At 39.7% G+C, this 13,653-nt stretch overlaps 8 protein-coding genes across 8 annotated transcripts; 2 read left to right on the top strand and 6 right to left on the bottom strand.

Moving 5' to 3' along the window:
• Positions 1–414: 414 nt before the first annotated feature.
• Cbr-snr-1 lies at positions 415–914 on the top strand (the record flags this gene model as incomplete). The annotated part of the gene is made up of 3 exons (XM_002632357.1): positions 415–490; positions 535–662; positions 708–914. 3 exons carry the CDS (start codon positions 415–417, stop codon positions 912–914), a joined length of 411 nt encoding a protein of 136 aa, XP_002632403.1.
• Positions 915–1,577: 663 nt separating this feature from the next.
• Positions 1,578–2,114, top strand: CBG00426 (the record flags this gene model as incomplete). Its single annotated transcript, XM_002632356.1, has 3 exons — positions 1,578–1,754; positions 1,800–2,017; positions 2,063–2,114. The coding sequence occupies 3 exons, from the start codon at positions 1,578–1,580 to the stop codon at positions 2,112–2,114; spliced, it is 447 nt and encodes a 148-aa protein (XP_002632402.1).
• A 92-nt stretch (positions 2,115–2,206) lies between these two features.
• Positions 2,207–4,149, bottom strand: CBG00425 (the record flags this gene model as incomplete). Its single annotated transcript, XM_002632355.1, has 6 exons — positions 2,207–2,425; positions 2,632–2,732; positions 2,785–2,954; positions 3,010–3,140; positions 3,912–4,016; positions 4,066–4,149. The coding sequence occupies 6 exons, from the start codon at positions 4,147–4,149 to the stop codon at positions 2,207–2,209; spliced, it is 810 nt and encodes a 269-aa protein (XP_002632401.1).
• Positions 4,150–4,388: 239 nt separating this feature from the next.
• Cbr-bca-2 lies at positions 4,389–5,448 on the bottom strand (the record flags this gene model as incomplete). Its single annotated transcript, XM_002632354.2, has 7 exons — positions 4,389–4,489; positions 4,536–4,702; positions 4,747–4,919; positions 4,964–5,073; positions 5,115–5,191; positions 5,239–5,324; positions 5,383–5,448. 7 exons carry the CDS (start codon positions 5,446–5,448, stop codon positions 4,389–4,391), a joined length of 780 nt encoding a protein of 259 aa, XP_002632400.2.
• A 173-nt stretch (positions 5,449–5,621) lies between these two features.
• CBG00422 lies at positions 5,622–6,819 on the bottom strand (the record flags this gene model as incomplete). Its single annotated transcript, XM_002632353.1, has 6 exons — positions 5,622–5,682; positions 5,737–5,825; positions 6,040–6,127; positions 6,180–6,257; positions 6,627–6,697; positions 6,745–6,819. The coding sequence occupies 6 exons, from the start codon at positions 6,817–6,819 to the stop codon at positions 5,622–5,624; spliced, it is 462 nt and encodes a 153-aa protein (XP_002632399.1).
• Positions 6,820–7,136: 317 nt separating this feature from the next.
• Positions 7,137–10,047, bottom strand: Cbr-sfa-1 (the record flags this gene model as incomplete). Its single annotated transcript, XM_002632352.1, has 9 exons — positions 7,137–7,284; positions 7,334–7,903; positions 7,955–8,197; positions 8,242–8,385; positions 8,431–8,583; positions 8,961–9,033; positions 9,287–9,387; positions 9,437–9,863; positions 9,912–10,047. 9 exons carry the CDS (start codon positions 10,045–10,047, stop codon positions 7,137–7,139), a joined length of 1,995 nt encoding a protein of 664 aa, XP_002632398.1.
• A 222-nt stretch (positions 10,048–10,269) lies between these two features.
• On the bottom strand, positions 10,270–11,360 carry Cbr-cyn-13 (the record flags this gene model as incomplete). Its single annotated transcript, XM_002632351.1, has 3 exons — positions 10,270–10,596; positions 10,644–11,067; positions 11,113–11,360. 3 exons carry the CDS (start codon positions 11,358–11,360, stop codon positions 10,270–10,272), a joined length of 999 nt encoding a protein of 332 aa, XP_002632397.1.
• A 297-nt stretch (positions 11,361–11,657) lies between these two features.
• On the bottom strand, positions 11,658–12,791 carry Cbr-uaf-2 (the record flags this gene model as incomplete). Its single annotated transcript, XM_002632350.1, has 4 exons — positions 11,658–12,075; positions 12,266–12,470; positions 12,521–12,650; positions 12,699–12,791. 4 exons carry the CDS (start codon positions 12,789–12,791, stop codon positions 11,658–11,660), a joined length of 846 nt encoding a protein of 281 aa, XP_002632396.1.
• Positions 12,792–13,653: the final 862 nt, after the last annotated feature.

The following is a 13,653-nucleotide window of genomic DNA, read 5'->3' as shown; positions in this document are numbered from 1 at the left end:
ATAGATTTCGAACATGTATTTTTTGTTATTTCACAAGTTGTCACAACTGAAAGCATATGAATCATGAACTCCATGTATGAGAAAAATCGAAATTTCTGAAAAAATGTCAGAGAACGCAAGTGTGGACCACCGCACACGCTGCGTCTCGCAACGCGTTCGACTTTCGAAAATTAGACCTTAATTTTTTGAATTCTTTCTCAATTTTTCGCAGTTTTCTAGAATTTTCGTGAGGTTAGAAGCCTGATTTTCTCTATTCTTAAACAATTACTCAGGCTTGAAATGTTTTTATAAAACCCTCATTTTTCGAAAGCCTTTTTGTCAAAAATTACCTAAATCAGATTTTAAATCTTTGTAATTTAAAAAGAATGTGCTTTGTCCTAGAAATTCCTTTTAAATTTAGTTTGTTTTTGCAGGATGACTTCAGTTGGTGTGCCAATCAAAATTCTTCACGAGGCTGAAGGCCATACCGTCACTCTTGAAACCGTCACAGGTTGGTCACTATGAAAGAATTCTCCAATAATAAATACATTTTAGGTGAGGTATACAGAGGAAAGCTCATCGAGGCAGAAGACAACATGAACTGTCAGCTCTCCGAGACCATTGTCACTTTCCGAGACGGAAGAAGTCATCAGTTGGAGAACGTCTTCATTCGCGGAAACAAGGTTTGCTGCTCAATATGCTCCCAACATCTCATATTCATTTTTTAGATTCGCTTCATGATCCTGCCTGACATGCTGAAAAACGCGCCAATGTTCAAAAATATCGGAAGAGCGCAGAAGGGAGCTATTGGAATGGGTCTCGGAGGTCTGGATCAGCGCGGTAGAGGACGCGGAACCGCTTTCCGCCGACCAATGGGCCGTGGAGGACCACGTGGAATGTCCCGCCCAGGAGGAGCCCCACCATTCCGAGGATAAGCATGACCGCCATCCTGTACTTTATTCTGTATTCCTTTCTTTATATCTTGTAAGCTTGTGCAGACCGTTGAAATGACGCGATCTCCCTGCTGGTCACCCGGCGTCGCACTTTTTTGTTCTTGTTGAAACAATATCGATTCATAAATTATTTTCCCCCTAAAAATATCTCGGTCAACTAGTTTACAAGCAGTTTCCTGTGGAATGGAGAACGGAGATTTTAATCTAGATCCTTGACTGTTCAGTTGGTTCAGTTTAGAACTTGTTATGGTATATCACTCTCCTGTATTCTTTTTTCTATTCGCTTTGTTCTTCTACTCTCATTTCAATGGAGCATTCGATGATGCTGAGCATTCTCCAATTGGAATTCAGGATAGGGCGAAACTATTATCAGCGACAGATCAGTGCGTTTTGAGATATCTAGGAAAAATGAATGGAAGAAAAGTTTAAAAAAAAAGATAAAAGTTGAAAAATATATTCGGAATTCAGAAGTTCTCGATTCTGCCAGTATTAATTCAGCGATGTGCTCTCAACGAATATTTCTCTTTAGAAGAATTCGGAAATCGTCAAAATGGTTCTTCAATTTTTACATTCCTCCCACTATTCCAGCATTCTCATCTTCGGAAATGTAATATTTTCTTGTTCTTTGGAACTTCTTCAAACGATATGCAAGCCGAAATGGAGATTGTGAAAAGTTCAGATTTCGAAATGTTGAATTGTAAATATCTGATTATGGATAAGAAGAAAAATATTCATGGTCTAAAACATTTTGTGGTCCTCCCTGAATTAAACGAAATGCATCTGAACGATGCTCTCTTGCAATATAAAGACGATAAAGATTACGTTGGGTTTCTCTAGTTCTGAAAAATTCTTATGAAAAAAATTCAGGTCATCGAACATTTGTACATTTCTGAAATGAAAAACATTGAAAATTTTATGGACACTGTGCTGAAATTCAGAAGGCTCTACTCTCTAACAGTCTGCCAAATCACTATTAGACTTCCAAAAACTATTCCTGATGAAAAGATATGGAAATTCTCACACGAAATTTTAGAGGATGAAAACTACATTTTGTTGAATGTTTATCAAATGGAAGATTATACAGAGTGGGTTTCTGCTTTTTAAGATTCAAATAAAATTCTGAATTTCAGATTCTATTTCTTCGCGAATAATGAATATCAGTGTATGATGCGATACTTGTAACAATTGTTTTATATATTTTAACTGTTTGAAAAACCAACAATAAAATCTCAAATAAATAACGGATCTTCCTAAACTACGAACTAAAACATGCTTCAAACAGTTTTAGAAGTGAAATTATTGGAATTGAAATAGACAAAGAGACACGCCGCCGACAGCCTTGACAACAGTTCCTCTCTTTCCAATCCATGCGCCCATTCAACGCTTCCCCACGTTTCTGCCTGAGTTCTCTGCTCCAACGTAGCAGCGTCGATGGCGGTTTCTGGGTCGATGTGATGGCGGATGGCATTGTAGGCGATGATGAAGGATTTCACCTGAAAAAGTTGAGAATCCATGTTTAATCGAAAAACGTACGTGAGAAAAACGTTTTCACTTTATAAATTACGCGTGAAGCTTCATGCAAATTTAAGTTTCCACGTGACGTGAATTTAAAAAGTTACGTGAAATAATAAAATAGCAGGTGACCTTGAAACTCACGTGAAATGAAAAAAAGAAGAATACTTAAAGTCGAAAAACTAACTGATTCTGTGGCATACTGTAGTCCCACGAGAGCCGGGAAATTGTGCTGACGAACCCATCTGTCAATCTTGTCCTTATCAGTCTCGCTCGCAACATCACAATCTGAAAATTCAATTTTCTAGGAAATTCTGAAAGAATTCTCTTATTTTCTTACCCAGAATACTCTCACTGGGACGCACTTGAATTCCAAGATCCGAATTGAGATTTTTAATAAGTGGTGCCCAGTTTTCCTCCTGGTAACGGTGAAGTTTTGAGCTCTCGGTATTGAAGAAAAGTACAGTGTCACCGTCAACGTAGTCAAGAATCTTTTGCGAGATGGTGTCACTAAAAAAATTAAAATCACAAACATACATACCTCAAGTGGAATCATGGAACTAACGCAGATTGTTCCAGTGGGTTGTCCTGAGAAGTAAAAGCGAGTCCAGTGAGTCTCATCTGACCCAATTGGAGAAATTCGTCTTGAGATGACCATTCTTGTGCAATTGCCAGTGCTAATGGATATGAGTCGAGCTGAAACAACAGGATACTGTAGGAGTCGAAATGCCACGTCATTCATCTTCTCTGGGGCTCACTTATATTATTGTGCCAAAGGATTATGTGTGGGGTTAACTGAGAAAGGAAGTAAGAGTAAACAATTCGGAAGAAAAAAAGTCTGTTCGGGAAATTTTCTCACTTTTTTTTCTGTTAAAACAATTTTGAAATTCAATCACCCCTGGTGTGCCATCTCGAAAACCTATGTAAATATTACTTTTTCTCTCTCTTTTTCTCTGTGTCTCAATTGTCTCGCAAATTTTTTGTCGGTCAGTTGACTGTGACAACCTATGCAAACTTTCATATTTGCATAACATTATTTCCAATCTACTTTCTTCGATTTTCAAGCTAATAATATGAATTTGAGAAAATGACCATTCACAACATAGTTTTGCATCTACTTCCAGTTCTTGTTTTTGCAGTGGTGAGTTCCCTAGAACTGATTTTGGAACTACGAAAAAATCAAAATGCTTTCAGTTCCTTCTTATTCTTTTCTTCGTTTGCCGAAAAGCTGATTCAAGGATAATTTCAAGATTCTCATCGAGAAGATCTAGTCAAGCATCGTTAGCCTCTCGAAAGTCTAGCATCACTCCACGACAATGTGCTATAAATCTCATTAGTAATGTAATGGATCCGGAAGTATCAGTTGAAAAAATGACTTCAGACGAGCCAGCATTCGTATAAACTTTAGTGCATATAGAATTCGAATGTAAATACAATAAAAATTCGATATACTTCCTCTTGTTCTACCTTAAGCACTTGCCCTCCTTGGGTCTTCAGAACATGATGATCCAGAAGAACTTTATGAATCTGGTTGCCAGTTTTCTCATCCACCTCACTAGCCAGTGTCACCTCCTGAAAAATATATTTGCAATTTTCCCACATATATTACACTTAATTTCACCTTATAAAACTTTTTCGGTTTTGTCAACGCTGATGCTTGATTCGAGACAAACCGACGAGCAATCAAACCAAGACTCGATGACATGTTTTTTCCTATAATCTTGGGTCATGCACAATAAAAAAGAACAGACCGATAAATTTTACTGAACTAATGAACAGTTCTCACAAAGAAACATAGGATTAGTGTGAAATCTTTATATAAATGCAGATTGTAGCAGGCAAACATTGGGGAAAGTATGGCGAGAAAAGAAAATTAGAAAAATGCAGCAAAAATAGCACTATTAGAATATACATAAGAAATAAGAAGACAAATTATTGAACTATTTAGGTCTGATGCTTTTCAACTTCATCAATGAGCTCCTCAACATTGGACTCTTCGATAAGAACAAAACGGTTGTTGGGTTTGCTGAACATGTGCATCTCTCCTGGAATAGTAGCTCAATTTTTGAGAATAAAACTTTTCTAATTTACCGGTGTAAATGTCAAACCACATAGCATGCAAATCAACGGTTTGCGACTCGAGGAACTCTTTCAAAAATCCATGACTAGCGACGTTCTCCAACTGTTGGAGAGTATTGATTTGGGAAAGCTTATCCTCCACATTCAACTTGTCCTCTGGATCGATAATTGCTTGGAACCTGAAACCTCGGTTGTATTTAGAAAATGAAGTTTCAAGACTCACGAGAACAATGGATTGTCACTAACGAACTCAATTGGTCCGGCCTTCTTATCCGCTAGTCGCTTTTCCAATTTCTTAATAGAATTGAATCCGTGTCTTCGAAGCCAGTGGTCCATTGGCGATTCTGGATCAAACGATTTTGGACACTTGTGAAGATTGTACAATGTGTTGATGGCCTGAAATTGTTTTTTAGTAATTCCATAGTATAATTATAGAGTACCTTGCAATCCGAGTGTCCACATACAATGACATGGTTGATCTTTCCACGCTTAACAGCCAATTCTAATGCGGCTGGTTCAGTAGTAACGGAGACTTCGTAGCCGGATGGTCCTGAAATTTGAAATTTATATTGTTCAATGAGCGATGGCTACCATAATTGTTGGCATGGGGAATCATATTTCCAGAGTTCCGGACAACGAACATGTCTCCAACTTGACTTGAGGTGATTCTGAAAAAAGTTTATTGTGGAGACAACCCTAAAAAATTGATGGGGACCTTGCTGGAAGCATTCTCGAATCCATACAAGTGAAGAAGACAGCTGTTGGATGCGGATTGTCACGGACTTGTTCGAATTGCTTGACCTGGAAATAGAAAAATTACCAAAATATAAAATCTAGAGAAAAAAGAAAGAAAAAATACCAAATCCTTTCGAACAGTTTGTCGGAACCGGATGACACCATTCAGAATCTTCTGAAGTCCCGGCATCTGGAATGATCAGGGCGATAATCTGTGGGAAGTTATGAGAAGCAAACAGAAGGATTTAGAAGCAGAGAAGAGAGAGAAAAATATAGGAGATTTTATTTTAAAAAAAAGAGAACTGAGAAAGAAATCAAGAAAAGAAACTGTACATTCTAGGTACTAGAAAAGATAGAGAATAGTTATTTTTTCTCCTTTTCTTGATATCCAGGAGTCACTTCCAGGTCCTTGTACTTGGGGAATCTGAAATATACATCTCAAACTTTTTTTAGCTACTACGGGCTCGAAAAGGTTCACTTTTGTGGTTGGTGATCTCCAGCCCCTTTCCCTTCGGATTGAACGTGTGGCGCTCTTTTTTCAGTGTTCGAATCCTGGGCAAGTTGGGCCTGAAATTGATTTGAAAAATAAAAAAAGAAGAAACTTTTTGAAAACAAACATAGTATTGTCTGAGAGAAATGATAAGAAAGAAGAGATCGAGATACTCAGACAACAAGAGTTATCATTCACTGAATTTCTTCTTCTTCTTCTCTCCTCCCTACGTGATGTTTCAACTAACAAATTACACTATAGAGAACGTTCTGGTACCAAAAGGTCACTAACCTGCTGCTTCATCCTGTTAATCGCGATTTCTGTGTCGGACGGTGGGAATCTGTCAAAGTAGAGATTCCAGTACATGACATCGACGTTTCTGGAGTGAAAGCCAGTTCACCGCTTTTTACCTTTACAATCACTTGGCTCACCTTCTTGTTCCTCTTAACCACGCTTGCCATTCCAAGTCAGGTTCGATGTGAGCTCCTGATGTCGGTGGATCAAATCCTCTGAACAACTTTTTTCAAAGAAATTCTAGGTCATTTAACATAAGACTTGCATTAGAAGGGCCCACCCTTCTATTGCTCCAAGTTACTTCCGAAGTCCCTTCATATTACAGGGGACTTTATATTTTCCCGGTCACTTTTTCCGTAATTTCTCATTTAAAAATTCGGCGAATTTATGTACAAAATTCATAAAATCCATCAGAATCAACGGGATTGATAAAAATTTTGATCAAAAATTAAATTTCAACAAATTTTGTGGAATTGTGGAATTTCCGGAATATTTTTCATTGAAAACTTGCGGAAATTCTTAATTTCAAACAACACATTTCGAAAGAGCCCTTCTAATAGAGGGTTTACGGTATTTTAATTTACCTCGAAACATTCTGTCGACTGTTGGCGATTTCGTAGAAACGATTTCCTGACGAATCTTCGGCGACATAATTCTTAAAATCAAATTTTCCCTCGAATCCGTTTTTTTAATCAGAAATACCTTTTTCGAAAAATCGCCTTTTACATACTTCCACAGGTTGGAAGCCACACGGCTCCATGCACCGGGACGGCTCATTCTAAACCTTCTAGTTTTCAATATTCCTTGAAAACAATAAAAAAGTAAGAGAAGAGCTAAAAAACTCCAAAAATATGGAATAAAACCTCCAACACCACATTTATAGGTTAAAAATCCCAATTGGAAAGAAAGAAGGAAAATAAATTAGCACAGCGAATAATTTTTAAAGGGGTATTTATGTGAAACATGTACGGAAATAGCAGATGGTATCGAAACAAGGAGAGGGAAAGTAGAATAAAAAGCAGATCATAATTTTCAAAAAAAAAAAAGCGATCCGATGGGTGTAGGAAATATAATAATAAAATGACGAATCATGTTTAGCTTGGTGGTGGTGGAGGAGCCGCTGCAAGAAGTGAAGACAAATCTCCCGGCATTGGTGGCGGTGGTGGTGGTGGAGGCATGAATCCACCGAAGCTTCCTGGCGGTGGAACTGGCATCGGCATTGAAGACCCGCTACCGTACCATCTGAAAATTAGGAAGAACCATGACTAATAATCACTTCTAGGTTTCTTACCCTTTATTTGCCTTTGCTCCAGCGCCTCCTCTGGCTCCAGGACTTGTATAGAAGTCACTGTAATCTGCTTGATGCCCATAAGCTGAAGCATCTGGGGCTGGAGCCCCATATTGTTGGTATTGGTTAGCGTATGCGTATTGCTGATACTGGTCATAGTATCCTTGCATAGTACTGGCTGGTGTCTGCTCTTCTTCTCCCTTCGGTGGTCCGAACAATTCTCTGGGATTCTGGAAGCCTCCACGATGACCTCCTCGTCCTCCTTGATGACCTCCTCTTCCACCTCTTGCACTCATATCACTCATCGATTGTATACCACCGCCAGCAGACGCGACTTGACCACCGGCACTCGCTCCTCCAGCTGGTGTTTCTCCGAGTTCTGCCATAAGTGCAGAATATTCGTCATCCATACCAACTTCCGATGCGTACATTCCTTTTGGATTCTTACAATCTTTTGAAATATGACCGAATGCTCCACAGTTCGTACATTTAATCTGGTTGGTGACATTCGGTGCATCCGGACATTCCCATGATTTGTGCTCGTCGGAACCACAGTTTGAGCAACGAGCTCCGCTGAAAACAATTTTAATTTTGATTTTTTACAGATTTATTTTGAAAACTTACTTTGCCAAATCTTCGGGTCTGAAAGTCCCATTCAGAAGGGCAAGTTCTCTCAACTGCAACTTTCTGAGCTCATTGTTATCTGGCAAAGCAGTAGCTTCGGCGATAACTTGTTTGATCTTTTCACACGCCTTCTTAATGACATTCATATCAGTTCCCGTTACATACGCATGAAGTGGCTCATTTTCTCCTGGCATTGGGCCCAAACGATTCGTAAGTTTTCCCTCTTTGATGGATCCCTTACCGCTGAAAAAATACAAACTAGGTTTCTAAAAATATGTGTTGCTTACCGAATAATAATCTTGGCTCCTGTTTCAGCTTCCAAACTCTTCAGAGTGTTACCACGTGGACCAATCAGAAGACCGACAAAGTTGAGATCAGGGAATTGTTCTTGTGGAATCCAGACTTTGTCATGGAGACGAATATTTGGAGCACTGAAAATTACAAACTTACTTTTAAACGGGGCTCTTTTAACATACCGATAATCTGCTGGAGGCTTGAAAGCTGGATTGATTTTCAGCAAGGCTTGAATCTTTTCGTGGCGCAACTGTTCCAATTCCTGACGCTTCCTCACTTCACGAGTGTTCAACCGTTTACCATTAGCATCGTAGACTGGTTCAGGAGATGGCGATCTGAAATAATATAAAGACTCAGATAAGTAGATTCATGTCTGTTAGTTCTGAATTTTAAACTTTTGGAAAATTTTTGCTGAAAATTGTTGATAAATACTGAAAATGCTGAAATTTAATATTCGTATTATAATTAGAAATGTGCAATTCCGTCGGTCTAAAAACCTTAAAAGAATTGATTAGGATTAGAATTGAAATATACAAAAATTTGGGTATTCTTTCAGGAATCGTGATTTACACTGCCGGAAAAAAGGTGTCGCGTGCCTGTAAGACTTTGAATTTTAATTCATTGTTTCAGAATTTTTTTTCCAATAAAAATAGGGGCGCAACTGTATCAGGGGCTTGGTTTCACTGTAAACGATTACAGTTTCTAAACTTACCTCTCACGTCCTTCAGGAACTCCGAAATCGGCTAGACGAAGCTTGCGTGTTGCGTCCTCAATTTCGAGTTGAACTGTAATGTTGGGCCAAAGGCCCAGAAATTAGTAAAGTAACAATTGAAACAAAAATGAAAAAATAGGAAAATACAAAGAAATAACAGTCAAACCTGTCTAATGAAATTGCCAATCCAGTCCAGTTGTTGTACTTTCCATTTTTTTTTAATAGTCAATATTTGAGAAAAAGAGGGTTCCCAATCTTTTTGTTGCATTCAGAAAAATGCAAAAAAGATTCGGAACCCTACGAACCCGAACAAGTAAAAAACTCACGAAGATAGGCGTTCCTTTGATCCTCTGTCAAATCTGCTGGTAAAATAGTGGGCATTCCTGGGACAAAGCTTTTTGTTGTAGACCAACGACTCTTTCGTTCTCTGTAATAATTTTAAATTTACAGAAAATTTCAAACTATACCACTCGTACTTCTTAGTGGGATTCAAAGGGACCACAGATCCTACTTGAACAGCTTCCATAGCAACTGCACCACTCTCCACCGCTGATACCAAATCATCACGAATCAGTGGATTGATAACTGGCTCTTTGACTCGTTGCGGGCTGTTCGGAACCATTAATGGTGGTGACCGATCCCTACGACGTTCGGGACGACGGTCTCTGCTTCGACGACGTGGAGAACGAGAACGCGAGCTACGACGACGACGAGACTCACGGTCCCTATCACGATCTCTATCACGCGAACGAGATCGGGAACGACGATCACGATCACGATCCCGGGATCGGGAGCGATCTTTCTTCTTGCGATCCTTCTTACGGTCACGGTCACGATCACGGGATCTCGAGCGAGAGCGATCTTTCTTCTTCTCCGCAACTGAATCTGATCGAGATGGCGAACCTGAATCGTCAATATAAAAAAGGGAAAAGTTCTAGAATGCCAACTCACGGGTAGAACTGGAAGAAATTTGAGGCACAACAAGGGAAGGGGCGGGTGCCGAAGATGAATCACCTTCGTCGTTCAAATCGTTTCCCCATTTCCGAACGAACGGCATGGGTTCCATATTGCCACCAGTTTTTGACATCTGAAATAGATTAAGGGATAATAGCAAAGAGAAAAAGGAAAGAGCAAGATACAAAAATCGTTGCAAAACGAGCTGAAAATATGAATTGATAGAAGTTGATAATTGAGACAAGATAAAAACATTCATAAATAAATAGATAACAGGATAAAAGAGATTCGGGAGGGAGTTTTTACTGTGATTAAAAAAACGGTTGAAGGAAAAATAATCACATAGAAAAAGATATTATGTTTCCATAGCTTGTGGTTCTGGCTCCTTATTTTCAGCACCAGCTGCCTTTTCAGCTTTAGAAGCGGCCTTCTCAGCAGCAATCCGTTTTTCCGGTTCTATTTCTCCACTTTCCACAATTTTCACAACCATTTGTGGCTTGCCAGATGGGGTTCCTTGTTGCTCAACCTGCCGCACAATATTCATTCCTTCGACGACATGTCCAAAAACCACGTGTTTTCCATCTAACCAATCCGTTTTCTCTGTGCAAATGAAGAACTGAGAGCCGTTTGTGTTAGCACCACAGTTTGCCATTGAAACTGTGCCCGGCATTGTATGTCGGAGCTGAAAAAAGAAATATTATTGAAAAAGATAGAAGTGAAGCCTCTCACAGTGAAGTTCTCATCCTCAAACTTTGTTCCATAGATAGATTTACCCCCAGTACCATCTCCTTTCGTGAAATCACCACCTTGCAACATGAATTTTGGAATAATGCGATGGAATGTAGAACCCTCATATCCGTATCCTCGTTCTCCGGTACACAAACACCGGAAGTTTTCTGCTGTTTTCGGTGTGACATCCGTTCTCAACTCGATTACAATTCTCCCAATATAACGAATTCCGATTTTCACTCCAAGATAAACTCTTGGAAGTTTTGCTGCCGTTGACGTGGATTCGGTTATTGTACCCTCGCCATCTGCATCATCTCCTGGGGCAGCCTCTCCACCTCTTCCATACTTCTTCAGCCACTCATCATCAGCCCAAACTGGCTTCTGCGATCGTTCAGTTGCTTTCGGAGGACGAGCAAAATTGACACTAAAAATTCATGAATGCAAAAAATTTGTTGAATACAGATCCTACCGAATAGTTTTTCCGAAAAGTTCGCTCTCGTTCATATTATCAATCGCCATTGCCGCATCTTCTGCCATATCGAATTCAACGAAACCAAATCCACGATGTTTACCGGATTCGTAATCCATCGGAATGGAAATAGCAACAACATCACCGAATGGAATGAAAGCGGCCATGAGAACCTTCTCAGTAACATCTTCCGAAAATCCACCCACATATAGCGTTCGTTTCCGATTATGAGGAAAATTGGTATTCATCTTTAGAAGAACATTCGATTCTTTCAGAGAATTTTAAAAAGATAATTGTCTGGATACAAAACCAGGAGGCCTACAAGATGATAAAAGGAAGTAACAAATGAATTTATTATTGATAGAGTGGGACATAAAATAATTTTTGAAACCTTCAATTTAAAAGTTTTTAGGAGATAAATTACAGAACTTTTTCGACTTAATCAGCCGACTGATCGATTGGAGGGTAAAATGAACAGAGATTTGATGAATATTAGAAGATAGCAAAAAGGGAGTAAAAAGAAATCAAATATCAGGAGAGTTTTATTAATATCGTCGGCGATCACGACTTCTGCTTCGACGTCTTCCACCACCGCCTCCGCCATATCCGTAGCCACCGCCACCACCACCTCCTCCGCCGTAACGGCCACCGCCGCCGCCTCCACCCCATCCTCCACGATCGCGATCTCTTCCACCACCATATCCGTAGCCTCCGCCGCCACCGTAGCCTCCACCGCCGCCACCACCAGATCCACCACGTTGTGATGGATAATGTCCGGCTGCGTCAGCTCGTCGTCCACGTCTTCCGTAGAGACGGTCTCCGAGTTCAGCAGAGATAGCTTTCAAGTGCATGAAATTACAGAATCCTCCTTTTGAGCAAGTGGTGACTTCGTGCTGACGACAACGGGACTCACGGAAATCGGTGACTGGGCACAACTCAGCATAGATCGGTTGACCGTTGAACCTGAAAACAGCTCGATTAGTAGATAGTTATTTTTGAAATCAAAAGAGAATAAGTTTTTACAAGTGCTTAAATATATGCTCAGATGGCCCCTGTGCCTAGAATTTCTCCATTTCAAATTCCTCCGATGGAATAAGTGCAGTGGCACACTATCTTCATAGCATAAGTTGTAAAACTATCCCCATTAACTCACCATCTGTTGTTCAAATCATTTTTGGCTTTTTCGGCATCTTCTTCTTTCATGAATTTCACATATACATTTCCGACCATGTGCTCTCCGATATTTTCACAAACGTTAATCTCTTCTACTTCCCCATACTTTCTTTCCATCTCAACGAACACCTCCTCATAGAAATCGTCGAAGTATCTCTGCTCTTCGTCATTCCGCTTTCCAACTTCTGAAAATTGAAAATTTTAGAATTTCATTACGAAATAGGTTTGAACTCACTATCGAAGGCATCGGCTTGACGAACATCCACGACAGGATTGTGATAAAAATTCTTGAGTACGACCGTTGGTGAGAACGTTGGCGTGTGATGGGCTCGAGAGCACTTATCTCCGTGTCTACAAGCTCCTGTCTGAAAAATCCCTACAGTAAGAATCAGAATGCTTTTCTGAAAACTAACCTTGAAGAAGAAGGAACAGTTGACTTTATCTTTTTCGGTACCGTAAATCGAAGCGAGATACTCGGCTCCGGAGAGCCCGTCGCCGTACGACATCTGAACGGCTGAAAATAGAAAGAATATTAATACGAATCGGAGAAAAAAGAGAAGGAAAATAAATAATATTCGCAATCAATAGAATTCGAAAGATGAAGAAGCAAAAAGACAGAGTAAATTAGTGATTTTAGATGCAAAGGGAATCTATCGACTAGGATTGTAACAGAAAACTTGAAAAAATAAATGTGAATATAGAAATCGCCCTCTTCTGGTGAAGGAGCAGCGGTGGGACTCAAAAAATCAATAGAGTACAAGAAAACCACTGAAAAATCAATTGCAGACGAATAAACAAGTAGGAGTTCAATAATCTGCGAAAATCAGTCGAAAACACTGTCCATCGCAGCACACAGAAATTCGAATGTGCAGTGCGGCGCGGTTCTGTGGGCGGAGTCAAGGCATGCATCCCCGCCGCGCGCGTTTTTCTCTTATATTTTTACCACCTCAGCAATTTGTTTCTGCGAAACGCACGAAAGTGAAGGGTTTTGATGGAACGTGCGAGGAACACTGTTTCGCCAAAGACTGTCGCTGCGACCATCTGACTTTGCTAAACAAGGCGCAATGTGAAATCTCGGAGCCTCGTTTGCCAACAAATTTAAGAAAGCATAACTTAATTTCACTTGATGAATATGTTTTTAAGTTTCAATGTTCGCCGCAAGTAATGTGTCAGAGAGAAATTTGAGAAGAAGCTGGAATATTCAAAATTATCGGAAAACTGCAATAATCCTCATTTATTGATGCTGAGAATTGCGAATTGAAGGCGTTTGGGTTTGGTTTCAGGTGAAATTTTACTGAAGATTTTTTTGCAGCCTTTTTGAGAGAGAAAATAAAAATTTGGAAATTTCGAGATTTTTTCTTTTTTTTT

This window comes from Caenorhabditis briggsae (genome assembly GCF_000004555.2).
Source record: "Caenorhabditis briggsae complete genome, chrIV, whole genome shotgun sequence".
Lineage (NCBI taxonomy): Eukaryota > Metazoa > Nematoda > Chromadorea > Rhabditida > Rhabditidae > Caenorhabditis > Caenorhabditis briggsae.
This window is presented reverse-complemented; position numbering and strand designations above follow the sequence as displayed.